Source organism: Truncatella angustata (genome assembly GCF_020726525.1).
Source record: "Truncatella angustata strain MPI-SDFR-AT-0073 chromosome Unknown BKA67scaffold_9, whole genome shotgun sequence".
Classification (NCBI taxonomy): domain Eukaryota; kingdom Fungi; phylum Ascomycota; class Sordariomycetes; order Amphisphaeriales; family Sporocadaceae; genus Truncatella; species Truncatella angustata.
Window position 1 is genome coordinate 539,108 of NW_025763389.1, and position 23,643 is coordinate 562,750.

At 52.7% G+C, this 23,643-nt stretch overlaps 8 protein-coding genes and 1 non-coding gene across 9 annotated transcripts; 4 read left to right on the forward strand and 5 right to left on the reverse strand.

The window, feature by feature from the left end:
- Positions 1-232: 232 nt before the first annotated feature.
- BKA67DRAFT_524450 (glucose oxidase) lies at positions 233-4,089 on the forward strand (the record flags this gene model as incomplete). The annotated part of the gene is made up of 6 exons (XM_046098572.1): positions 233-279; positions 2,036-2,088; positions 2,250-2,486; positions 2,536-3,130; positions 3,186-3,799; positions 3,875-4,089. 6 exons carry the CDS (start codon positions 233-235, stop codon positions 4,087-4,089), a joined length of 1,761 nt encoding a protein of 586 aa, XP_045953210.1.
- Positions 4,090-4,575: 486 nt separating this feature from the next.
- Positions 4,576-5,094, reverse strand: BKA67DRAFT_413730 (uncharacterized protein). Its single transcript, XM_046096774.1, has one exon. The coding sequence runs from the start codon at positions 4,999-5,001 to the stop codon at positions 4,732-4,734; it is 270 nt and encodes an 89-aa protein (XP_045953211.1). The 5' UTR covers positions 5,002-5,094; the 3' UTR covers positions 4,576-4,731.
- A 2,629-nt stretch (positions 5,095-7,723) lies between these two features.
- BKA67DRAFT_594994 (LicD family-domain-containing protein) lies at positions 7,724-8,657 on the forward strand (the record flags this gene model as incomplete). Its single annotated transcript, XM_046105114.1, has 3 exons — positions 7,724-7,753; positions 7,838-8,487; positions 8,546-8,657. The coding sequence occupies 3 exons, from the start codon at positions 7,724-7,726 to the stop codon at positions 8,655-8,657; spliced, it is 792 nt and encodes a 263-aa protein (XP_045953212.1).
- A 1,590-nt stretch (positions 8,658-10,247) lies between these two features.
- Positions 10,248-11,282, reverse strand: BKA67DRAFT_663100 (WLM domain-containing protein; the record flags this gene model as incomplete). The annotated part of the gene is made up of 1 exon (XM_046108122.1): positions 10,248-11,282. The coding sequence occupies one exon, from the start codon at positions 11,280-11,282 to the stop codon at positions 10,248-10,250; it is 1,035 nt and encodes a 344-aa protein (XP_045953213.1).
- Positions 11,283-12,441: 1,159 nt separating this feature from the next.
- On the forward strand, positions 12,442-13,165 carry BKA67DRAFT_524958 (ER lumen protein retaining receptor-domain-containing protein; the record flags this gene model as incomplete). Its single annotated transcript, XM_046098630.1, has 2 exons — positions 12,442-12,525; positions 12,605-13,165. The coding sequence occupies 2 exons, from the start codon at positions 12,442-12,444 to the stop codon at positions 13,163-13,165; spliced, it is 645 nt and encodes a 214-aa protein (XP_045953214.1).
- A 1,289-nt stretch (positions 13,166-14,454) lies between these two features.
- BKA67DRAFT_580337 (uncharacterized protein) lies at positions 14,455-16,135 on the reverse strand (the record flags this gene model as incomplete). The annotated part of the gene is made up of 2 exons (XM_046103844.1): positions 15,904-16,135; positions 14,455-15,845 (listed from the first exon to the last, which is right to left on the reverse strand). Coding segments are annotated over exons 1-2 (1,032 nt in total), but the record flags the coding sequence as incomplete, so codon positions are not given.
- A 1,644-nt stretch (positions 16,136-17,779) lies between these two features.
- BKA67DRAFT_414083 (glycoside hydrolase superfamily) lies at positions 17,780-19,665 on the reverse strand. Its single transcript, XM_046096775.1, has 8 exons — positions 19,125-19,665; positions 19,022-19,068; positions 18,907-18,973; positions 18,834-18,856; positions 18,732-18,783; positions 18,442-18,666; positions 18,056-18,387; positions 17,780-17,970 (listed from the first exon to the last, which is right to left on the reverse strand). Exons 1-8 carry the CDS (start codon positions 19,329-19,331, stop codon positions 17,907-17,909), a joined length of 1,017 nt encoding a protein of 338 aa, XP_045953216.1. The 5' UTR covers positions 19,332-19,665; the 3' UTR covers positions 17,780-17,906.
- A 665-nt stretch (positions 19,666-20,330) lies between these two features.
- On the reverse strand, positions 20,331-20,412 carry BKA67DRAFT_t164. Its single transcript has one exon. It is a non-coding gene; the product is annotated as a tRNA-Ala (tRNA).
- Positions 20,413-21,777: 1,365 nt separating this feature from the next.
- Positions 21,778-23,036, forward strand: BKA67DRAFT_580346 (putative ribosomal protein Rps8bp). Its single transcript, XM_046103845.1, has 3 exons — positions 21,778-21,890; positions 22,023-22,098; positions 22,295-23,036. Exons 2-3 carry the CDS (start codon positions 22,035-22,037, stop codon positions 22,837-22,839), a joined length of 609 nt encoding a protein of 202 aa, XP_045953217.1. The 5' UTR covers positions 21,778-21,890; positions 22,023-22,034; the 3' UTR covers positions 22,840-23,036.
- Positions 23,037-23,643: the final 607 nt, after the last annotated feature.

A 23,643-nucleotide genomic window follows, 5' to 3' on the forward strand; every position in this document is an offset into this window, starting at 1 on the left:
ACACAACCAGGTCAGACAAAGGTTTTTGCGGTTTGGCGCACGGGGAAGATTGTACTAAGATCATGGTATGGCGTTCTGGGTATGGCTTTGAAATGATTTCTACACATCAGACGGCAGCGAGGGGTCCGGACAAGATCCGGCTGTCTGCCACTACATAGGCTTAGGACGGGCGACTGAGGTAACCTCTCCTCACAAACTGGAAGAGGAGCACCAATAATTGAGACAGCAAAGTATGGAAAGTACCCTTCTGATGCCATCAGCAGCATGGCCACCGTCCCAGTCGCCTCGTGACAATCTGATCCTTGCGCGCTGGCCATCATCCCTCTGCCGTGGTTCTTGGCCCAGCAAGCATCAACTTTGTGCTTCCTTATATGTACAGTTCTGATGTTGTACACGGTTTATGGTGATTCGTACAAGTTCCCAAAACGCCCAGCAAATGCAACACACTAAACCCAACCCCGTCTATTTTCCTCTGGCCCAGATGAACGGCTTTCTCGTCCTGTTTCGGCATTTCTTGTCAGCCTCGAAAACACCTTCTTTGGGGCGGTTTTTATGCGAGAGAAAGAGAAAAAGAAAAAGAAAAACCCAAGGGCAAGTACACGTACGCCGAGAACTCTCCAAGCTTGTGTCCCACCATATCTTCCGTGATGGTCACGTCGTTGTAGACCTTGCCGTTGTGCACCGCGAACCTGAGACCGACGAAGCTGGGGAGGATCGTCGCGGACCGGGCCTGCGTCTTAATCGGCTTCGCCCATTCGCCGGGCTTGGGACGGACAATCGGAAGGCTATATCGCGAGAGGTTTCTGGGTCAGTTTTGACCTTTTGGGGGGATAGGTCTCGCTGTTCCGCTTGGCGACCGGGAGGGAAAAGGAGGCTTACGGGACGATGTGAGGTCCTTTCCATACGGATCGGCCTTTGAAAAGGCTTCCTGTGGGCCTCATTTTGGGATTGTTCTTCGGGGGGCACTCTGCGGCTGCGTTGGCGCTTCGGGGGGGCTGTCGCAAATGTTCGGGGGGGAAGCTTTTGGTGTTGAGCATGCTATCGTCTAGCGGCAGCGGGATCAACCAAAACTCCGTCCACTTCCCTCTGGATTACTGTATAGCTCAATCTGCACCGTAAGCCACCCTTGAGCTCTAAATCAACTGCTTTTGTCTTTCGCTTTTATGTACACCGAAATGAAATATTGGGCAATGGCCGTGGTCTTACCGAACGATTATATAATTCTCTCAATCCCAAACAGCCACTGCTCTTCTTCTTCTTCTTCTTCTTCTTCTTCTTCTTCTTCTTCTTCTTCTTCTTCTTCTTCTTCTTCTTCCTCCCAGCCCTTGGGACTCGGCGGCCGCACTCATAAGCGATTCTATTCAATTAAAGAACATTCGCAAGCATCTTGTACTGTACAACAATGTACATGCGCACTAATGCAAGATCCTTCGAGTGATACATAGAGTTTGCCCAAGATCCTTGAGGCTTGTGGTGAGATTACTCGTGTCCTGTGTACCTCGAGAGCGGCCTTTTTCTGCCAACTTCATCATGCAAACGTATCTTCCTGCGACAACCTGTAGGCCGAGATGCTTGGTCCTCTTCCCTGGTGACCTCATGCATTCAAACAAAAACATAACCACTAGGCTGGCACTCTCAAGAGTCTGAAGACCTTCATTTCTCACGTGTATTGAAGAGATAATCGCCTAAAGACTATTCAATGTTGCAGATAGCTTGGCAGTGAGTGCGTCAGCGTTACACGCCAATCAGCGTCAGCGGGCGTGCAAAACTAATATCTCACTGCATCAATATTGTTACAGTGGCCATCGCAACCGAATCTCGGTGGATAATCATGCCATGAACACATAGATTCGTTAATCGTGGATCAATCGATGCGCTTGAAGTTGCAGGCACACTGGCAGGCGTATATATACGGCAAGAAGGGCTCCCCCGGTGGTTTGTCCGCACCAGCTCCTGTTTGATGTTTCTGAGAATAACTCACGTATTCAACACGGAGAAAGATGGCGCCACTCACCTGGGCCTTGACGCTTTTCAGCGTACTCGGGAGTTGCGAGACCTTCGACTACGTCATTGTGGGAGGTGGCACAGGTCAGTATCCAGGGTCGCTTTTTTTCTGTTTGGACCATCTCGGTGAGCTGAAGTCGGCCCTGCTTAGTCATTCATGCTCTCGAGGCACCAAAGATGCCCCCGACATAATCCTGAAGTCTTTTGATTGAAAAAGTCACTAACCCATGTGTGATGGGTTTAAGCCGGTCTCGTCCTCGCGAATCGGCTCTCTGAGGACCCCAGCAGTACTGTCGTCGTTATCGAGGCAGGAACCGATGTGCGTGACTATCCCAATGTGACACGAATCGACAACCCCGGGTTAGACTATATCAATGGCTCTATAGACTATCAATATAGCTCAGTTCCGCAGGATGGGCTAGGCAATCGCTCCTTGTTGTACCATGCTGGTAAAGGACTGGGTGGAACCAGCAACATCAACGGTACGTGCTCATTGATCGGCTTGATGAATATGACATTAAGGGCGCCTAGGTATGGACTACATTCGTGGAGACAAGGCCCAGTTTGATGCTTGGGAAACACTGGGGAACGAGGGATGGAATTGGGATAACCTCTTTCCCTACTTCATACGCTCGGAAAACTTCACAGTTCCGACGGCGGCACAGGTAGCCTCGGGAGCTTCGTATGAGCCTGAGTTTCATGGCGAACAAGGCTTCTTGACGACCGGATTCAGCCCCGGGCTTAGCAACAGCTCATTTTACGATGATTACTTGCAGAGCGGGAACGAGCTTGGTATTCCCCGGAATCCTGACGTGGGTAGCGGCCTTACCGAGGGCCTCAGTGTCTTTCCCCAAACTCTGGATCCGGTCACGGGCACCCGAGAACCAAGTGCTCGGGCTTATTATCAGCCCGTCGAGGATAGGCCGAACCTCAAGGTTATACAAGGGACTGTCAACAGGATTACGTGGGGAGAGACATATGGTAAAGACATTCTAGCCACTGGCATCGAGTATACCAACACTTTGGGAGAGCTCTCCCAAGTAGGAGTAGCGAAAGAAGTGATTGTTTCTGCAGGTACATTTCGAAGCCCGTTGATATTGGAGGCCTCGGGGATTGGAAATCCTGCGTAAGTCCTGAGGAAATATTCATCACTCGTTAGGGTGATACTAATTTTTCTCCAGTATACTCTCTAGTCACAACATCGAGACACGGGTCAAGCTTCCTGGCGTTGGCGAAGGCATGCAAGACCAGCAACTTGTCGGCCTCGTATATCCCAGCAGCAAAGATATTACTGGAACTACGCCCTATGCCACGTTTGCCAATGCCGAGGACATCTTCGGCAATGATGCCTCCTCCATCGCAGAGACTACTGAAGCCGAGCTCGCGACGTGGGCGCAGACTGTGTCTACCTCCCTCAACGGCGCCATCAGCGCCGAAGCGCTCGAGACGAGGTTTCAGGTCCAACATGACCTAATATTCAAGGACAATGCCACATTTGTGGAGATCATCCCAATCGCGTCCTCAGGCGTCATTGGCACCGCGTTCTGGACACTGCTCCCGTTCTCGTGGGGCAGTGTCCACCTTAATACTTCCAGTGCTGCAGACTATCCCATTATCAGCCCCAACTTCATAACGCTTGATTTCGACAAAGACGTGCTGACCGCTGCGGGCCGCCGGTTGCGCCAGCTGTGGAATACAGCGCCCTTGAGCGGCTGGGTAGCGGACCAGGCTGGGTTGGGCATACCCCCTCTAAACGCGACCGACGACACGTGGTTGCAGTACATAATCTCAGGGGGTGAGTCTTGTGCCGCGTGCCTCCCCTCCGCCGTAGCTCAACAAGCACCGAGAACTGATATGCATGTTGTAATAGTGTCCACCAATTATCACTCCATCGGCACCTGCGCGATGCTGCCGCGCGACCTGGAAGGAGTGGTGGATTCTGGGCTGAAGGTCTACGGCACGCGGAACGTGAGAGTCGTGGATGCGTCCGTCGTGCCAATACAGATGAGCGGCCACCCTACCGCAACGTTGTATGGCCTCGCTGAGAGAGCCGCGGATTTGATCAAAGCAGGTTCATCTGCGTAGGACGTGAACCGTATATGCTTCAACAGACAGAGTAAGGCTCGAAAGAACGCCAGGTGGAGTTTACCCATCTGAATCCACACAATGATTCGTGCCTTGAAAGATCATAGTTCTGTGTCAACTACATAGCCGCCATGATGATAAGATCTGTCTTAGATCTCAGTCTTTCAGGGACGTAATAGTGGCTGGTCACGGTGACTAAGTCGTCCCAGCATTGCTTGGCCCCATACCTTGCAGGCCCTCAACCGGCTACGATGTGCCGAGTAGTTCAACCCTCGTTATGAGACCTCCTACTACATGGGCAAACTACTCCTATGGAGACCTGCCTAGTATTTCTGTGCTCGCGTAGGCAATAACCATTGCTTGGCAGTGTCAGAGCTACATCCCGAGTCCCGAGCACACAGGGCGACCACGTCGCGGTCCCCGCACAGAGCGGTATGTACACAGGTATACCTGGTAGGTATAGAGTTAGCTACAAGTCTGCAGAGGCTTACATTTATGGTTATTCCATACAAGCATACATACATACACTAAGCGCTACTCAACAGAAGCGATGTATCATACCTGATAGTCCGCATTCACCAGAACAGAGCTACACGATAACGGTGTTGTGGTCTAGAAATTCAATATTGGCTCCGCCTTGGCCTAACTGACAACTCGTCGGTTGGTTGCAGGAGTCGAGTCCGAAAGTCTATTCTTGGCAGCTGAGCCTCTTGGCAGCTGAGTCTCAGGTTTTTTTTCCCCTTCCTCTTTGTTATCGTGGATTATTATTCCCGCCCAGAGCAGAAAAACACGGTGCGTCGCACTGTAGACCCACGGCCGCGTAGCCGTGTCCATTGACATTTCGAGATTGGAATGCGAAGAGAATCTTCCAAAAACCCCACACAGATCGCAATCTTGGTTTCTTGGCATCATTTCCTTCCCACATGGGCTTTGCTGATCCTTTTTGACTGCTCGCTAGTGCCGGGGCCATCGGATCTTTCTTTTCATGCAACGCTGCGAATCAAGAAGGTGAGCACACGACAGCTATTGTCGAGCTTGCGTCGCTATGAATCCACATTGATATGACGGTGTGCAAAAGCATCGCAGCTGCATTCTACAACATGTCTGCAAATCGATATATACGACGGCGCTCAACTATCATCAACCGTACTCCAAAATAAATAGCAGATGATGGACGGTCTTGGCAACGGTGCGCCACGGAATTGTCGAACAGCCCCTTTGGACGGCTACGCGGCACTTCCATGTTCCAGCGCGGTTCTCGTGGGCTATGGAAGCCAAGACCTTTTGCACCCAGCAGGGCTGTCGAGCGAAACGCCAGGGGACCGATTCCAGGGGACGGGACCGCGGGGCTTTGAATGCAAGTTTGTCCTATTGGCAAAAGACAAGCGACGAAGGTGTGAATGTACGGAGCGCATGCGACGACTTTCTTCCATCAATCCCCGGCGTGCGGGCTCGGAGTTACGAGCGGTACAACCCTTGTAGCAACGCAACTCATCAATTTCAACTGCCACCTCATCATATTCGAGGAGGGTCCACTTCCGAAACATTGACGTCGTCATGATAGACCGCGGCCGGACGTGAATATTGTTAGCCCAAGATTGACCGTCAGAGACACACAATATGGCTACTCATGATCAGTAGCCATCGCTGAGGTGCTACGATCTCACGGCGGGTGAGACATTCACACCTATCAGATGCAAATTCGATAATGCCAGAATGAGGCTGAGAACTCCTGATTATCACCGATCTTCTTATTATTTACATAGTAGTCGGGAGTCGGTGGATGTGCCGCTAGCGTCAAGCCAGCCCGCCTCACACCAAGTTGTAGCCCGAAGCTACTGTAACATCTTCAGACGGCGTATGGCTCTTTAGATGCCGCCGCGCCACAAATCATGATGTGGATAGCACCGACGCGATCATTTTATTGAGGCTCTAGCTTTTCTTTTTGATGAAGTCAAGGAGTCAAGATTATACACCGCCACAAGTGTTTCGAGCTCGAAGCACCTGCTATGCTAAACTATTCCCCAGGGACCCTTAAATCCGGTGGGCGCGTTCGCTTGGCCGCGCGTCCTGATGCATTTGTACCTGGGCCATACCAGCACATGATCTGTACATTTGTTCTGCATTTAGCCCAGCGTGAGGAGTATCGAAAGTCTTACTTCGCGACACGAGTCGGCGCTATTGCAATATTGCGAACTAAACACATAGGGTTTAAATCATCAGCGACGGGAGAGTAAGAACAAGGCCTCTTCTCCTGGGTCCGCAGCGCCGTTGGCTGCAGCTATCGAATGCGGCTTGCCATGCCATGGCAATGACCGGCCTGGCTGCTAAGTCACTGCTCACGATACCACGGCACAAGTGTTTAATATGTAATATCGAACAGATCGTTTTTATGCAGCTAAAGAGCTAGGTTAGCGAAATCTGCCTTTACGAAACCGTGTGCACTGTTAGGGAGTATATCTGGGATCTCTGCTGCCGATCCTGCAAATTGGATTGGGAAGGCGGCTGGTCATTGCTTGTAGAGCAATTCCACCTCCAGCGACCCGCTGGAAGATCAGTCACCTGCTAGCCGACACCTTTGCGACGCGCAGATCGACGGCCGACGTCTCGCATTTTCTCTATTCTTGTCTCAACCGTCCCACAACATAGCCTGCAGTATCGAGGAAACGCATTCTCGTAACTGTGCTTCCGCAAGATTCCAGGCTTTTCAATTGTTGCGTGTTGACATCATATTTGGGTTTCGTGGTTGCTATCTCGTTAATCTAACGCCAAGTCGAACGGGCATGCAGGCCTTATGCATGCTATTACCATGTCTGGTATTAGTAGTCTTGGCATATACTCCCGGGTAAGGATGTTATCAGTTCGCTCCCTACCCGATAGTCCCCTGTCACAGTGTGACAAGGAAATACGTATGCTCGCGTGCTCACCCACCATCCCCAGGGTCTTTCAGTCCAATGAGACAGGTTTACTCATCTCAACGGAGCCCCATTGCCCAGTGGCATGCAGCGAGGCAGGGTGGCCAGACTTTCTTCATACGACTGCGTACGTCGCCCGCCACTACAAAGTGTTCGAGCGGGACCTTGATAATGGAGACAACTCCTGCGCCTAGGTCACCTTTCCTCAATGTCTTGAATAATAAAACCACGACGCCTCCACATCTTGTCTCTGCCACGAACCTTCTTTTGAAGCTTCTCCGCCAAGATCGCCTAGACCAAGGAATGCTCTTTCGGATTTTAGGGTTGGGATCTCATTTCAACATCACTGCTTTTGCTGTATAATCCAGCGACTTCAGGAGTACAACTCTCACGTGTTTCGCACTCTGACGATTTTCCAAAACGAGACACACGTCAGACTTGGATATACCACAGTCGTTTCTTGAGAGTAGTGGTAGCACGAAACCTGTTTCTTGGAGGGATTTTTTCTTTGTCGAACAAAACGTGCGGCAGCTCGTGCTTACGAACAATCGTCATACGGGGTTCGAAAGGCCGCAACCATATCCTTTTGCCAAGTCGCAAACTTGTCAGATCATTCCTTGCTTGGATTTTCCCCGTGGCCGACACGTTTATTTGTGTAAGACCAAGACGTCCGTAGCGTCTACATATTTGGTTTATACCTCAGTTCTGCTGCCGCCAGGATGCATCTGCTCCGATCAATATTAGTTGCCGTACTGGCTGTAGCTCCTATAACAGTGTCAGCAGGGGAGTTTGAAAGGAGGACAGGGTCCAAGGGCAACACGAATGCACCGAAGCCTGACACAAAATATTTCCACGAACCCGGCGGCGACAATGAGCTTGGTCACTACGACATCCGGTATTTCAAGAACAGGGTGCCGTACGAGGAGCACAGGCCGGCATTGCAACACCTCATCCGGTCATATCTCACGACCTTCAAGTCCTTAGGCGTGGAGACGTGGTTGGCGCATGGCACATTACTGGGATGGTGGTGGAACGGGCGCATCATGCCCTGGGACTATGACCTCGATGTGCAGGTCTCGGCCGCGACTCTGCACTACCTGGGCAAGAACCTAAACCGGACGCACCACGAGTACACCTACACGGACCCGACCACCGGTGCGACGCTGAAGAAGGAGTACCTGCTGGACATCAACCCTCACCACAGCGACGTCGGCCGGGGCGACGGCCAGAACGTCATCGACGCGCGATGGATCGATCTGAGCAACGGCATGTTCATCGACATCACGGGCCTGGCGGAGAGGGAGCCGACGAGGCAAGCGGGCGTGTGGAGCTGCAAGAACTTCCACAGGTACCGCACGACCGAGCTGTACCCGATGCGCCAGACGGAATTCGAGGGCGTACCGGCTACGATCCCGTACTCGTTCGACCGAATCTTGACGGATGAGTACGGAACCAAGAGTCTCGTGACCACCGAGTGGGAAGGGTAAGTGACGCTGTCGACTTGGGCCAGAGAGGTGTAACTAACGTCGCGTGATTCTTAGACACCAGTGGAAGCCGGAGCTCAAAGAATGGGTGAAGAAGCCCGAGCCCCCGCAACAGCAAGCAGTCAACAAATTCGGCCAGTTTCAGAGCAAGCCGCAAGGAAGCCACTAAGTAATGAGTCTCCTCAAATCTTCGAGAATCCCCCCCGAGACGTCTGCCGTTGGGACACCCAGAGCAATGCAGCGACGCGAGATGAGAAGAGCGAAGCCGTGACTGGGGCAGCCAAAACCTTTTCAGTCCAAAGAGAAGCCCGGCTCTTCACCGCAGCAGAATCTCGTATTCCAGGCAACCGCAATCTACAACCAAGTCGCGCAAAGCCGAACATTGCGACGGCGAGACGCGCACACACCATGCAACAGCGCCCGCTGGGCCTAGTTCCAACGGGGTTCATGCGCTTCATACCTACCGCGGGCAAAAAAAGAAGTAAAGAAGGAAAGAAAGAATAGCGAGCGGCGGTTTGGTCGTTAGATCTCCACGGGGGGTGGAGGAAAAAAAGACGCTATTCCCACATGGAGGTTCGCGCGCGCGACATGGCCAGCCAAACCCGCAAGCTCCGAACAAACACAAAACATCATCATCATCATCATCATCATCATCTCTCTGCATCGGGGCGCCTTCGGATGTGGCGTCGCGCCGGCGCCTTTTGTCTATTTCATGCACGACCTCGGGCACTCCCCTCTTTGCCGATGACGCGCAGGGGGGCATGAAGCATTTTATTTTTTTGAAGCATATACATATATATATATATATTAGATATATTAGAGATCCATCCCCGGATGGACACTTGCATCTGCACAGGCGTTTCTTTTGGTTTGGTTTCTGGGGCTGGTTTAGGGGAGGGGGAGGGCAGACGAGGGATCTCGTGAAGATTCCGAGGGAGGGCATTTATCCTGCCGTAACCACTCCCGTTGCCAGGAGTTAGCAACTCACGTCTGATCTGGATTGAAAAAACATCTCAAGGGGTAGGGGCTGGGAAAAGGGCATCTTCTGCATCACTCTCCAACTGCATCGCATCGCATCGCATCGCATTGAACTTTAGGTGGATTATTATATATACCCCCTGTTTGATAGGAATCGATATTGTTCTCTCATACCATGGCACTCAACACACTCCAATGCACTCGAGGGGCGTACGTTTGAACAGACTCGCGTCGACATGGGAAGGTGTCTCGTAAATTCGATCATTCGAGAGAGGAGATCATATCTCTTCTCTTCACAGGATGCTCAACCGATATAATTGCAGAACTTCGGCGTTTAGGAAGATGTCACTCGTTATGGAGGATGACTGAGGCCTGTAGAGGTATAATCAGAATACAAAAGACCAAAAATCTACTGGTGTGAACTGTCTAGATTCAAAATGCAAAACTCTAACGCTTGACGCAAACATATTGATCAACCAGGGGATCCTCCTGGTGACTTTAAAACACCAACGCCGTGCTAATGCAATGTAACCTATACAACTGTGGGAATTTGTGAATGCCAGCTTCTCTGTCTTCCTCGCTGCATCCACCATTGGTCGTCCTCAAGCACAGCCTGCTCAAACAACCACGGCCATCTACCGTGGTCGTTTGCGAACCTCTCACTACGTATCGCTAAAAAAAAAAAAACCCGTCGTGATGCACAGGCTTGTCCGTGACACCCTGTATTTCTTACAGATGTGCCAGTGAAACGCAATGGAATGTCAGACTAACCGTCGACCGGTTAATCCTCATGCTGTTGTTCTTGCTGTTGTTCTCGGTCTTTCTTCTGGGTTTCCAGTCTTTTCGCTCTCTCTTCTGCGGCCTTGGCCCTGATTTCCCTCGAGCTCAGCGGACTGCCACTTGTGTTACCAGCGTTGCCGCCGCCGCCGAGCACAAATTCTCCTCCAGTCCATCCGCCATGGTCGTACGCAACCTCTTCGCTCGGCTCATAGTATTCTTCTTCGGCTACGCGATGGCCGCCGGACTTCCAGTCGGCCGCGGCGACCTCCTTCTCGATCTGATGGCACAGATCCCAGAACTTCCGGTCGTGGTCACTGTGCACGTTGTGGGTCAGCTCGTGGCACAGCGTATTCCGGATGGTCTTGTAGTCGCGGTAGCCGTCGTAGGCATCGGTCCTCAGCCGCAACTCGATCACCTGGCCTCTGTTGCGGTTCAAGCCCAGAAGCCTAGTGGTGCCCTCGTGATTCGACTCGGTGTTGGACAGAGGGTCCATCTCGGTGAGCAGGCCAACGGCGAACTTGTGCTTCTTCATGGTGGCCACGATGCCGGGATCCCTACTGAGCCGCTTGAGAAAGTCGAGCGAGCGCTCGGGACTGGGCAAGTGCGCAAGTGGTACGATGTCGTGAAAGGTGTACGTGGCCTCGTCTTGCCGTTGGGCGGGCGTTCGACTCGTAAAGGCTTTGGGCTGGGCGCGGCGCTGGCCAGCGTAAGCCGCCTGGCGAGCGGATGCTGCTTGCGACGCAGAGCTCATCGATGCGACCTCGGAGGCGGTGGCGCCCATCAGCTTGATCGGTTTACCATTGTCGAGCTGCGACACGGGCAGATCGGGGTTCTTGAAGGGGGGCTTCAACAGGCCCAGCTTTGGGAGGAGGAACTTCTGGTTGGTGGGCGGGATGGAGAGTTGCACGTGGACGGCTGTCGCAAGGTCTGTGATGGTGGCATCATGAGGAAGCTGTATAGTGTGGGAGCTACCTCCATGGCTGAGAGTGATGGAGATGGTGGCACTCGTCGGGCCATGGGGTGTCTGGTGTGCCATCTTCGTGTGACTGAAGCTCTGGGCGAGTTGAAGACGTGGAGATTGTTTCTCTAGTGTTTTGTTGTGTATAACCAGAATGCTGCCTCAAGGTGCTGGGAAGTCTTCCGGGCTGGAAACAACAGTTCGCGATATCTGGGAGGCAAGGTTTCGGGGAGTCAAGAAAACTAGACGATTTGCCAATCGTGTACATGTGTCGCGAGGCGGCGATAATGCTTTGGTGGGAGCAAATACTACTTGCAATGGGCGCAGTATCATCAAAGAATGACGGGCGGGAGGTGTTGCAAAAAGAGATGCTGACCTACTATAGCTATAGACGGAGCGGACGGGCGTGGGCGTTGTCGTAGGTATCGCCGCTCGAAGCTTCTAAGGCAGCTTTGTAATACGTCACCGGACTGGAAGTGCACGCGCCCAGAAGTCGCGCGCCTCGAGGAGAGGAGGGCGCACGCACTTCTCCAAGGCACTAGGTTGACCTACCTGTTGTGTGGCTGATAGAAGTAAGTACAGGAATGGGGAGACCGAAGGCTCGACACACAAGCAATCACGACTATGTGGCAGCCGCCGTCAAATTCGATTGGAATTCCGACATTGAACAATAACCAACCTAGGATTCCTCACAGGCAGCTGACAGGGAGCTTTAGCGGGGGGGGGGGGAGAAAGCAAAAAGGCTGAAGCACGCCCGGCAATGCAGCCATCCATTGACAAGACTCCTGGCGGAACACTGCGGAACAGGGCGATCATCGCCCACTGCAAGCAGGTACAAGGTTAGCTCAGGAGATTTGTGGCTTTAGAGCAGCTCTTTGTTTTATGTACGGGGATCCGCAGCGGAGACAGCCACAAGCCAAAGCCCGAAATCATCCAATCATGAGCGAATCGCGTTCGTGTCCTCATGGAAGCAGCTCTCCTTGGCCCGAGTTAAACGTTAGTTGCAACAAACGGAGGGAAAGTTGCTGGTTTGAAAACATTCCCGCCTCAGATCGAATCAATTCCTAACATACAAAGGAACAACGACGACAGCACTTCCAAACTGGCCGACCTTTGAGACGACAAGATCGATTACCCCCAAGCAGAGAGCATCCATCTTGAACCCCCGTCGACACCAAACTTACCGACATCAACACCACAGAGGCAGCCTTAAGCTAGCTTCACAACCACAACAACCATGTTGAACGCTTTCAGGGTGCTGGGGGATTTCTCCCATCTGGCCTCCATCTTCATATTACTGCACAAGATGACGGAATTAAACGTACGAGCTTCCGCACATACACGCACTGAACTCTGCTCCCGAGAGAGACCATAGCTTACTGACCACATGAACTACACAGGGCGCTGCAGGCATCTCCTTCAAATCACAAGCCCTCTACCTCATCGTCTACGTCACACGGTACCTCGATCTCTTCAGCACACACTCGCTCTACAACATCATCTTCAAGATCTTGTTCATCGGAAGCCAAGGCTACATCGTCTATCTCATGACCACCAAATACAGGGCGACAACAGACCCCAACCTCGACACCTTCCGCGTGCAGTACCTGCTCGGTGGCGCCGCCGTTCTCGCCCTTCTGCTCCCTTACCGATACACATTGAGCGAGATCCTGTGGGCCTTCTCCATCTGGCTCGAATCCGTCGCCATCCTGCCCCAGCTCTTCATGCTGCAGCGCACCGGCTCCGCCGAGACCATCACTACCCACTACCTCTTCGCCCTCGGTGCCTACCGCGCCCTGTACATCCCCAACTGGCTCTGGAGGTACTTCACCGAGGTCGACCACAAGGTCGACTGGATCGCCGTTGTGGCCGGCCTCGTCCAGACCGTCCTCTACTCCGACTTCTTCTGGATCTACTACAACAAGGTAGTCAAGGGCATGAAGTTCAAGCTGCCCGTCTAGGGGGCCACCGCCATCCTGGAACGAAACTCACTCCTGGGCGACTTGGACACATGTGTCATGAGACTGGGGCGCGATCAAAGCTTTTGAGAGGCCGCCGACATCTGCAGATCTCAGCGGCACATGGAAACTGCATGGGCCTTCGCATGCATGTCTCAAACACTAAAACCTTTATAATAGCGAAAGACCTGAACTTTTGAAGCCTCGACTCGCTCGGGCTGGTTTGGCGCGTAAAGGATTGGAATGACTTTACGCCAATGAATCAGGGGGGAAAAGGGGGAGGGTGCATTTGCTGGCGTTAAAGAACAGGATGCTGGCAAGCACCGGCATCATACGACTGTACGATAGCAGTACTTGAGTGCTACGACCACAAGAAAGTTTTTTTTTTTTCGGACAGTTAACAAATTTACACTGTATATAGTGAGATCTGTGATATCTGTGATACACAAGGCCTATATTTTCATGGACCTCGACTAAGGGGGTCGTATCAGCATCACATGGCAGTTTGTAGCCACACAATTATGATAGAACTGCGCCTGGACGACCCAGTAAACACCGGGAGGCCTAGCTATCGATTATGCCTTCACAATATGCTCGCCTCGTCCATGTCTGTAGCCTCTCCGCGTTCCTAAACCGCCCCGCCCTCCTCCTCCTGTCGAAATTCAACATCCCCCGTACTACGACTCTTGCCATGTCCCAGCCCCGGCATCCTCAGAGGGCTCACGGGCGCCAAAGCCGGTAGTGCCGACGTCGAGGTCCCCGTCCCCGTCCCGCCCCCGGTTCTCGGGAACAACGTAAACCTCGGCTCCCGCGGTATCTGGATCTCCATCTCCACCTCTGTCTGCTCGAGGCTGCTGCTGTGCCTCTTATTCTCGCTCTTGCGCCTCAGCGCCGCCGGCAGTCCCCACGGGCTCGCCCCCGTCGGGCTCCCGCCGCTCTCGGGCGTGTGGCCCCCGCTCGAGGCCAGGAACGTGAACCGGCCGCCCCCGTCCGGGTTCGTGTTGGACGACGACGACGCCCTGCTGGCCGCGCCCCACGGCGACGAGGCGCACGCCCGGCCGGTCGGGAGACCTTCTGGGGCGTCGGTCTGGCCGAGGGACCCCGGCCTGTGCACCCTGATGTCGAGGCCCAGACCCGCCGTCGCCTGCGCCAGGAGGCCCAGCTCGTCGGAGCTGCAGCTCAGACGGCGCAGGGGCCGGACGACGGGGTTGGCTCTCCCCGGCGACGAGGTGGTGGGGGTGGTGGGGGAGGAGCTGGTGCTGCCCGGCGGTGATGCCGCATAGCCGCGCAGGGAGTAGTCTGACCTCGAGCGCCGCACGAGGGCGCGGAGGGGCGATCTGGGCGGCGGCGACAGCGGCGATATGAAAGTCGGCGAGGCGGGAGGGTTCTCGAACGTCGAGCTGTACGGGCTTATGGGCGGCGTGGACGTGTGGTTCCCGGGCCGGAGATACTGGGACGAGTTCAGGAGATGGCTTCCTGCCCCTGCCGATATACCGGTGCCGGGCCCTGTGGGCTTGGCGCTGCCACCACTGCTGGTGTTGTTGTTGTTGTTGATGGTGGTGGCGTTGAGGCTGCTCGTCCTGACGTGGATGATGGGTGGTTGGGATCTCGGTGCCGGTTTGGGCGGGCTTACGATTTGCTGGGGAAGGAGTCCAATATGGTTCTGGATGCGGTCTGGCGTGTGCCGTTGTTTTGTGCTCTCGGTGCCGGACGTGTGCGGTTGGCCGGAGTGCACTTGGGCATTCAGGTTCTCGTATTGCCTCGGCCCCGACGCCGTGCGAAGCGGTTCGGGACACCAGGGCCCCCAGGTGGACGAGGGATATTGCGACGTCGTCGATATACCTGCTGGGGGGTTGAGCGCGAGAGGTGAAGGCATCGCGTTGCTCGGGTAAGGTAGGGTTTCTGAAGACGGTGTTCGCACAGGGGGTGGGCCCCTGAATGGCGGCTCTCCTTCCCACGACGACGGACCAGCAGCGTAAGGATTCGCAAATCCAAAAGCCCGTTTCATATCCTTGGTATTGTTGCTTGCTTGTTGGCTTGCGCCGCCGACTCTTGTTACAGCAAGGCGCTGGCGTCCTCCCCGAGACTGTCTCTTCGTCAGAGTCAATTTCACTGTGTCAGGCTCAGGTATCCGCCACCCTGCTGGCTGCTCTGGAGTGTAGCTCAGGGCATGGAAGGCCAGTGCACTGTTAGATGACTCTGCTTCTGGGGGATGCAGGTCAAATTGATCAGAGACTCTAGGACTCTCTTCCGGTAGGGCGGGTAAGCTCAGTTTTGATCGATGTGAGATTAGTTGTGCCTGCTGCGGCCTGGTTGGCATGGCTGGATGCTTCGGTGACACTATAGGTTTTACCGCCACAGCAGGACGCGGTGCAATTGACCACTTTGCTCGCTTCTCGTCCCGAGTTGAACGACCTTCTGCCCTCCCCGTTTGGTCGTCGTGATCAGCGACGTTCGGGGCACTCTCGTAATTATCCTCAGGCCCTTGCTTATATTTTTCGTACTTCCGCCTCCGCTTTTCACGACACAATACAATACTGTAGACTACGAGCAGGGTCAATATTGCAGTGCCAACAATCGTGCCGATGACTATTGCAGCTATCTGGCTCGGCGTCACCAAGAACGCCCCTGTGGCGCCGGGGCTTGCAGAAGAATTTGGTTGTACAATATTATTGGTGGTGCCCTGTTCTCGTCAACATCCTGCGAAACCCCATGTGACTAGTAATTTGTTTTAGACTTACAGCGGTTTCAAGGGGCACAGACCCAGAGCTTTCATAAGGAGAACTGACTTGGGCAGTAGCAATAATGTCCATTGTAGTCGTAGCTGCACCGGAACCCGGTGCTGATGCCACGCTGCTCGTGCTCGCTTTCAAGGACGTGGCGCCGGCATTGGCAGATGCGATAGCTGAGGAAGCGGATGCTGAAATATACGCGATAGCTGAAGAGGCCGACGCAGATACAGACGAGATAGCCGAAGCGGCCGATACGGTTAAGGATGCTATTGTGGACGACGCAGAGCCCGAAGCCGCCGCTATATCAGTTGACGATTGGGCAGAGAACGCTTCCAATTGACTTTGGAAACTTTCTGATGCCGAGGAAAGGGCAGACGCTGCACTACTCGTGAGAGAAGCGCTCACAGAAGATACCATTACAGGCAACATTGGTGCCGCTACCACCGCGGGCCCGTTGGCATCCCCGGGTTGTCGCTTGCTTAGACGTGGTTCCTCAAGTAGTGTCACTAGTGAGAGGATTCGTGCTTCTCCAAGCAAAGTAGCAGGAGCTGCATTTGGCTCTGGTATGCGCGTGGGTAGCTGAATCTGTACCCCCGACGGTTGGGCCGACGCCGACTTGTTGCTCCGGGCATTGACATGGCTTCCGATTATCCTGCTGCCCGTCGTATCCTTTTCAGCCACGGCGCGATCATTGCGCCTCGCGTCAACTGATAGGACCATCGCGAACAAAGCCAGCAGCATTAGGCACGACACAAACCGGAAGCGGAACATCTCGACTCATATCGGCAGTCAATCAAAGCTGCTCCGTAGTCATCTCAGTGTACGTCAGGGCCGTCCTAGATGCCTGGTGTAGAGGAGTAAGATTTCTTTCAATGGCTGGAAATCCACAGCGAGAGGTACTATGAGGTGGAAAACGTCGACTATTTGCCTGATGGCGGTTATGTAACAATGGCCCTTGTCAGCTGCAAGCCTGTCAGAGCCTCAAGTTCGGAAGGTCTGCGGTCGCTTCTTATGATACCGCACCTAGACGAGCCAGAGCCGTGAACGAGAATGTCAGGGGAGAGCGTAGCAGCAACCGTCGGACAAGAGCTACTCTGGACTCTGAAGGATGCCAATAGAACATCGCCCATGCCCTATACCTGAGAAGCTCGAGCAGGCTAGCAGCCCAATACGTCGTTTCAGCAGTTGGTCGACGGCCAGCTCACGATCCGCGGACACGTGCCGGGTGCCTCACAGTCCTCAACGACAAACTCCTTCCCTCTCCGAATCCCCACAACGCGATTCGTGCGACATATAGCAAACCACCATCATTGCTGGATTCGACCTGACTAATGACAGCTGACATTGACTGCGCCAATCACAACCAAGCTCACATGTCACCACGGCCACCTGGTCAGGCCAACCCGGTCTACGGCTCACAGTGACTTGCGGCAGATGGCTCGTTATCCGGAAGGTATGGTATTGGGTTGTGCCGCACGGTCGCCGGATTCGGGCATATCCCCCATCGTCCGATTTCCTGATTTGGCAGCCCGCCGAGGCGGACCCTGCCTTCAAACACAATTGGAAACATGGGGCAGAAAACGAACAAAAGACAGAGTCGAGAGACTTGGTGGAAAGCAGATTTTCGATCAACACTCAATTGAATCGCGTCACTACCGATCCGTATTTTATTTAGCAGGTCGGATGGCGCTGGGTTTTCTGCCGCGTCGTTGCAAATGGGCTGAATCAGAGATGGACTAGTGGCTTCATCCGGTATCATCAACCTTTAGCATTTAACGCATGTGCGGAATGAGCGTGCATGTATGACTAGAGAGGCGAGCTTCCCGTCAAGCTTTTTCCTTGTCATTTTGGTAGGTCGGTCGTATGACCAACCCGCTACCAGGAAAGAGTAACAGATGCGCAAAAGAAAGAAACCTGGTTTTGACCCGTGTTGCCATCACGATAGCCCTATATCATGCCTCACAGTACCTCCACGAATTTCCCATCCTTTGTGATGACCATAGATCTCGGACCTAGATGTACTTCGTAATCGACGGAAGTACTCCCGTATAAGCAACCCCAGACGGAGGTTCCATGCTACGGATGAGAAATTAGTCCCGTTCATTCATTTTTTGCCGGATGGTATGAAAACGAGGATATACATGTAAGGAAATACACATACCTGTAGATGTAGTCACCCCACCACGGGCCACCACCCCACCAGAGCCAGCCGGTCCAGACATCTGAGTTGTCCTGCATGTAACTCAGCATGCCGTCGACGGCGCTGATGCACTGTGAATTGGCCCCGCCGGCCGTTTCACCAATGATGCCCTTCTTGCCGTTCGCCTTTAGCCACGCGGTAGCTTCAGTGACGCGCTCCTTCCCAATGGTCGTAGAGACGCAGCTCGTTGAGGTGCCTGAGCCATCGCTGTCGAGGTATTGGTGCATCTCATACACGATCTTATCCTGCGGGTCTGTGAGGCTGACCATACCTGTCGCCGTACCGCTAGAAACCTACCGCACGGTCAGTGATGGTGATTTGAGGGGGTCTTGGGAAATATTCAATACCCAGTGCCAAGCACCACTCCAGGAGTTTCCTTCAACAAAAATGTATTGCGAAGTCGCACCTGCGGCTCGAATACCATCAATGGCTGCTTGATTGAGGCTGGCTACAAGTGTGTTGTCCATATCATGGTACTCGTTATTCGTGTCAAAGATGACCTTGCCGTTGGAGGCGTATCGTTTGGCAACAGTGGTCCACCATGTCTTGAAACCTGCAGTATCGGTGATGATCTTTTTTTTGTTGGAAAACATCAGTACGAATCCTGCACGATAGTTGGGATAGAACTTGTCCTTACGTTTCCATAGGCACGACCAAAGTTGTGGGGATCGAGGATAGCATATGCGCCTCTTCCTGCATGTTAACTTGTGATCCATCGATCTTTGCTAGCTTTACATACTTTCCAGTGATGTACTTGATGATCTGCACGTGTATCAGTTATCTGTTATGGACAAGCATACGGAAAATCTTACATCGTCCAGCCCTGCGACATATGTCTCGTTGAAAGAACCTGTCAACTTGCCGGGAATAATGCGTTCCCTTCGAACAGTAAGTTACTGACCGAGCCACGGCATGTTGTATACTTACATCATGGTCGGTACTCTGAAAATGTTCATGCCCTTACCCACCAATGTCTCCATACCAGCCAGTCAATGTTCCATACGATGTCATGTTGTGGAGAACGACTTACATCAATCGTGGAGTGAGCTGGCCATGTATAGTCTTTATTTAGCTGGCCAGGGAGCGCAGTGTTGCCAAACTCAGCGCCTGACTCATTGACACCCGTGAATTGGAACTTGCTCTTTCGCTTCTTGTGAACGGATGTTTCGCCAGTGGTAGGAGCAGCAACGACGGCAGCAACCGCCGTAGCCCCGAGAAGAAGATCGATGAACTTCATTTTGCTTCTGGGTTCTCACGTGCCCTCAAGGGTGCGATGAACAGACATTCTGCTGCCGTTTTACGGCACCCGCTGTCATATTTTATACTCCGCCGTCAACAAGATCGTCAGAGTACGGAAGGCCTTATTCCGTCATTTTCGGAGCGGTCTTAGACAAAAGGAACACATTGGTCATAGTGGTGTTGGCGTACGAGTCACAGTCACTACGACCCCGGGCCTTAGTGTCGGTACCAATCGAATAGCACGACTAGGTAGGACGATGGTGTTAAATTAGAGTTGTACTTCACCGAGCAGTCCTTTAATCTGGGGAAGCACGTTGCCTCATACGTGGGGTTTCCAGCCCTGCCGGCTCTGGACATAGGTTTGATAGGTTAGGGGCAACTTCGCTGCTTTCAGGGGGGCGGCGGATGCGTGCCCGTAGCGCACGGCAAAGGTACTGTCGCACAATGGCAAACCAACCTCACCTATCCCAGTGAAGGCCACTATCCTAGCCTTGCAAGTGCGAATAACAGCAAGAATAGCCGCCAATTATGGGTAAACGGAACGTGTGGAGAAGGACCGACTTTCCAGAAACCAGCTTTATGTCGGAGCTTTGCAAGTGGTGTTAGGTAATTGGTAGTGGTTCGATACCAAGACAAGGACCGCCAAGTCTCAGATGACCAGTCTTGTTAGGAATACAAAAAGGTGACTTGCTTGGGTATAGTTGACATAAGCTTGATACATTCTAAGACTATACAATATCGAACATCTGGAAATGCATTCGCCTCAAGGTTTACCACTAGAAATGTGGAGAGGAGGCGGTTCAAGTTGCAGAGATACTCTGTGCTTTCTGATCGTTGGCTAGGTTGTATAGAAGGTTGTGCAAGCGCCCCAGCCAAAAAAGAGTCTGAGTGCCAAAAGTTGAGATTTATGCTCCGCACGTTGTCCAAGACGACAAACAGCGTGCATATGAAAATGTGATGTCGCTGTTGCCAGAGTGTCAGACGGCAAAAGATTTGGTGGAGAGGCTGGGAATCGAACCCAGAACCTTTTCCATGCTGTTGCATGCTAAGGAAACGTCATACCACTAGACCACATCCCCTGTGAAAGCCTTGAATGGAGAAGGCGAAATCATCTTCTGATGATTGGATGAGAATACATGGATGATTGGACATTAAGTAGGAACTCCACAAGCATTACCTTAGGGTTCGTGTTTGTGAGGATTTGTGACGGAGCTTGCCGGTGTGCAAGACCCGCACATGGACTTGGAGCTGAACGTGTTCCGTGTGGCTCGTGGATGTGTACTCGGTACGTTCTCTGGATCAATGATGGGCTTCTGTGTCAATGCTCAGCCCATACAAAACTCTGACAAGCCCTTCTAATAGTTTGTTGGTTGCGAATCTTAAATCAGCATATAATCCGCAGGTTTCTGATGTTGTCGTTGAGCATGGGATTTTACTTGAAAGATCGGTTGATGGACTGAGATCATGAAATGGTGCGCTCGACAGTGACAAGTTGGACAAACCCTACGTTTGTCAAACGGCTCTCTAGGAACCTGTATCTCCAGACTGAGCATGAAGTAGGCTGAGTAGTTGTATAGTTGAGTATCGACCGACGAATCGCTGACGGCTGGGGCAAGTGCCAATGCTGGACGCTGAGGAGATGGGGCGTAGGTAAGGATACTAACCTAGCGTGGTTCATGATCGAATATCAGCTAAGTATACTTAGACGGACCAATATTGACGACCTCAAAAACGCCTCGTTATTAGATCTTTTGCAATGGACAAACCACAGAACTAGGAGCACAACTTTTTGGATAAACCCCCCCCCCTCCCAGCGTGACCCACGCAGAATCTTGAGATTTATAGCTTAAGCCAGGAAGCCTTACAGTGTCCCAGAAGTCGCAATTGGACCAAGAGTAGGGAAGTGTTTGGATATATTCAAAACATGTCGAAAAGGGGGTTCGAGCAATATCTTGCCCATCATGGTCTAGAACTACACGTTATTGTGAATTCACCAGCGGCTCGCGAGGACGAAAAGAAGGCACGCCGGTGAAGACCTTGTTCAGGATCGCTGGCTGCGTCCAGGGTAGGTTTATTATGAGGCAAGAGTTTGATGGGATCGTACGACGTGAGGTTCACCTCGCATCAGCATATTTATGATTTGCTTGCGGCTACCAACGGAAGTCACACTGTCATCAATTCAGGGCTCTAAATTGTCCCTGTATCCTGAGCATACGATCTTTGTATGCTCCGCAGACACGTAACTATGGCTATGCAAATCACGAATTCAAATCTTCAGAAGCGTCTGTGCTCATCACCCGACGGCTTTCTGCCAGCTGCCAGTCGGCCACGACAGTTCACATCTAATATTTCTGCTGGCTGCCGCCCCGCCCAGAATCAATTTAGAGTGGAGACATGCCCTGCGAGAGAGCACGGGCCAGAATTTGAAGCCCACAGTTTGCAAACCACAATTTTCGATATGTCGAACTTTTGGCTTTTCTCTTTTGAACCATTCCGCTCATTCGACCCTCAACGCCCAACGACCAACACCCATTGCCTGGTAATATTTCATCACCAGGTGAGTATCCAGAAAGCACATGACACTCCCCTACACTTGGAGATATCCTTGTGCAAGAATGGCTGCACCCAAGAATGAAGAAGAGAAGAACTGAGCAAGAACCTCGGGCTAACCACCAATTCTCCTCGACAGTAAACCGCAACCATGGGTATTTCTCGCGATTCTCGTCACAAGCGATCGGCCACCGGTGCCAAGCGCGCCTACTACAGTACGTTCCGTTGAAGAAAAACACAAGCAAGGTGGTTTGCAGTCAGCAATGGCAGCCGCAAATACACATGCACACACACATTCCATACCCATCGTTCGATCGGCAGAGTGAAAACTCTCGTCTTTGATCGAACGCTCGAAAATCCGTATCGCATCTCTGCCTTGCATTGATCATACGTTCTGACCTCTGTCAACAGGGAAGAAGCGCGTTTTCGAGTCTGGTCGTCAGGAGGCCAACACCCGTATCGGCCCCAAGCGCATCCACACCGTCCGCACCCGCGGTGGCAACCAGAAGTTCCGTGCTCTCCGTCTCGACTCCGGTAACTTCGCCTGGGCCTCTGAGGGCATCACCCGCAAGACCCGTGTCATCGTCGTCGCCTACCACCCTTCCAACAACGAGCTGGTCCGAACCAACACCCTGACCAAGTCCGCCGTTGTCCAGATTGATGCCGCCCCCTTCCGTCAATGGTACGAGGCCCACTACGGCCAGAACCTTGGCCGTCGCCGACAGCAGAAGCAGGGTAAGGAGGAGGAGGTCGTGAAGAAGAGCTCTTCCGTCGAGAAGAAGCAGGCCGAGCGCTACTCCGCCCAGGGCAAGGTCGACAGCGCTCTCGAGAAGCAGTTCGAGGCTGGTCGTATCTTCGCCGTCATTGCCTCGCGTCCCGGCCAGAGCGGTCGCTGCGACGGTTACATCCTCGAGGGTGAGGAGCTGGCTTTCTACCAGCGTAAGCTCCACAAGTAGATTGCTCCATAGCTACGGCTGGGGGCAGCATCTACTATTACTCGCGGGAAATGAATTTCGACGAGGAAACGTCATGTCAGCATTGCACTTTGGTATCGGTGTTCACGGATTATGTCTCTGTCTTCGGCATGGATTGGGTTCACATTGAGATAGTCAGATCAAATAAAAGATCAACCAAAAGTGCTGCTATTTGAGAACTCATCGTCTTCTACCCTTCGTGACTGCTTCATATCAGACCATCTGCCTCAAAACGGTGATGCTCGCTACATTATCAACTCTGTAGTCGCTATTCTACCCACCCGTTTCTGCCATTCGATAAAAAAAATAATAAAAAATAATAAAATAAAAGAGAACATACACAAGCCCCACTGTTGAATATGAAATTGCTAACGAGTTTTCATTTGGTCTTCCATGGTCCTTGCAGCCCACAAATTTCAGCCATGATGATCGAGTCCTACAATCGAGTCCTCTATAGCGTTTGCGGATCATGGGTAAATCGTGAAGAGTGTATTCATCACAGCCAAGTATTGACGACATTCCACGCCCCGCACAAGGAGGTCAACACAACCACAACGCCTTTAATCGAGCCTCGCCCACGATGAGGAATATGCCGTGCTGCGCTGGGCCTCTCGCGGCTGAGAGCAGAGATTTTTCGTTCTTGCTTTTCTTTTCTCTTCTCCTGCGAAAGAACGGAAAAGCCCACAGCTAGATCGGGAGGTGCTGTCCTATTTGCCATTCTCTGATCCATGAAGGCCTACAACACTTAGCTTTGCGCGATGTGGAACTTGGGAAGTGTGCGGTGTC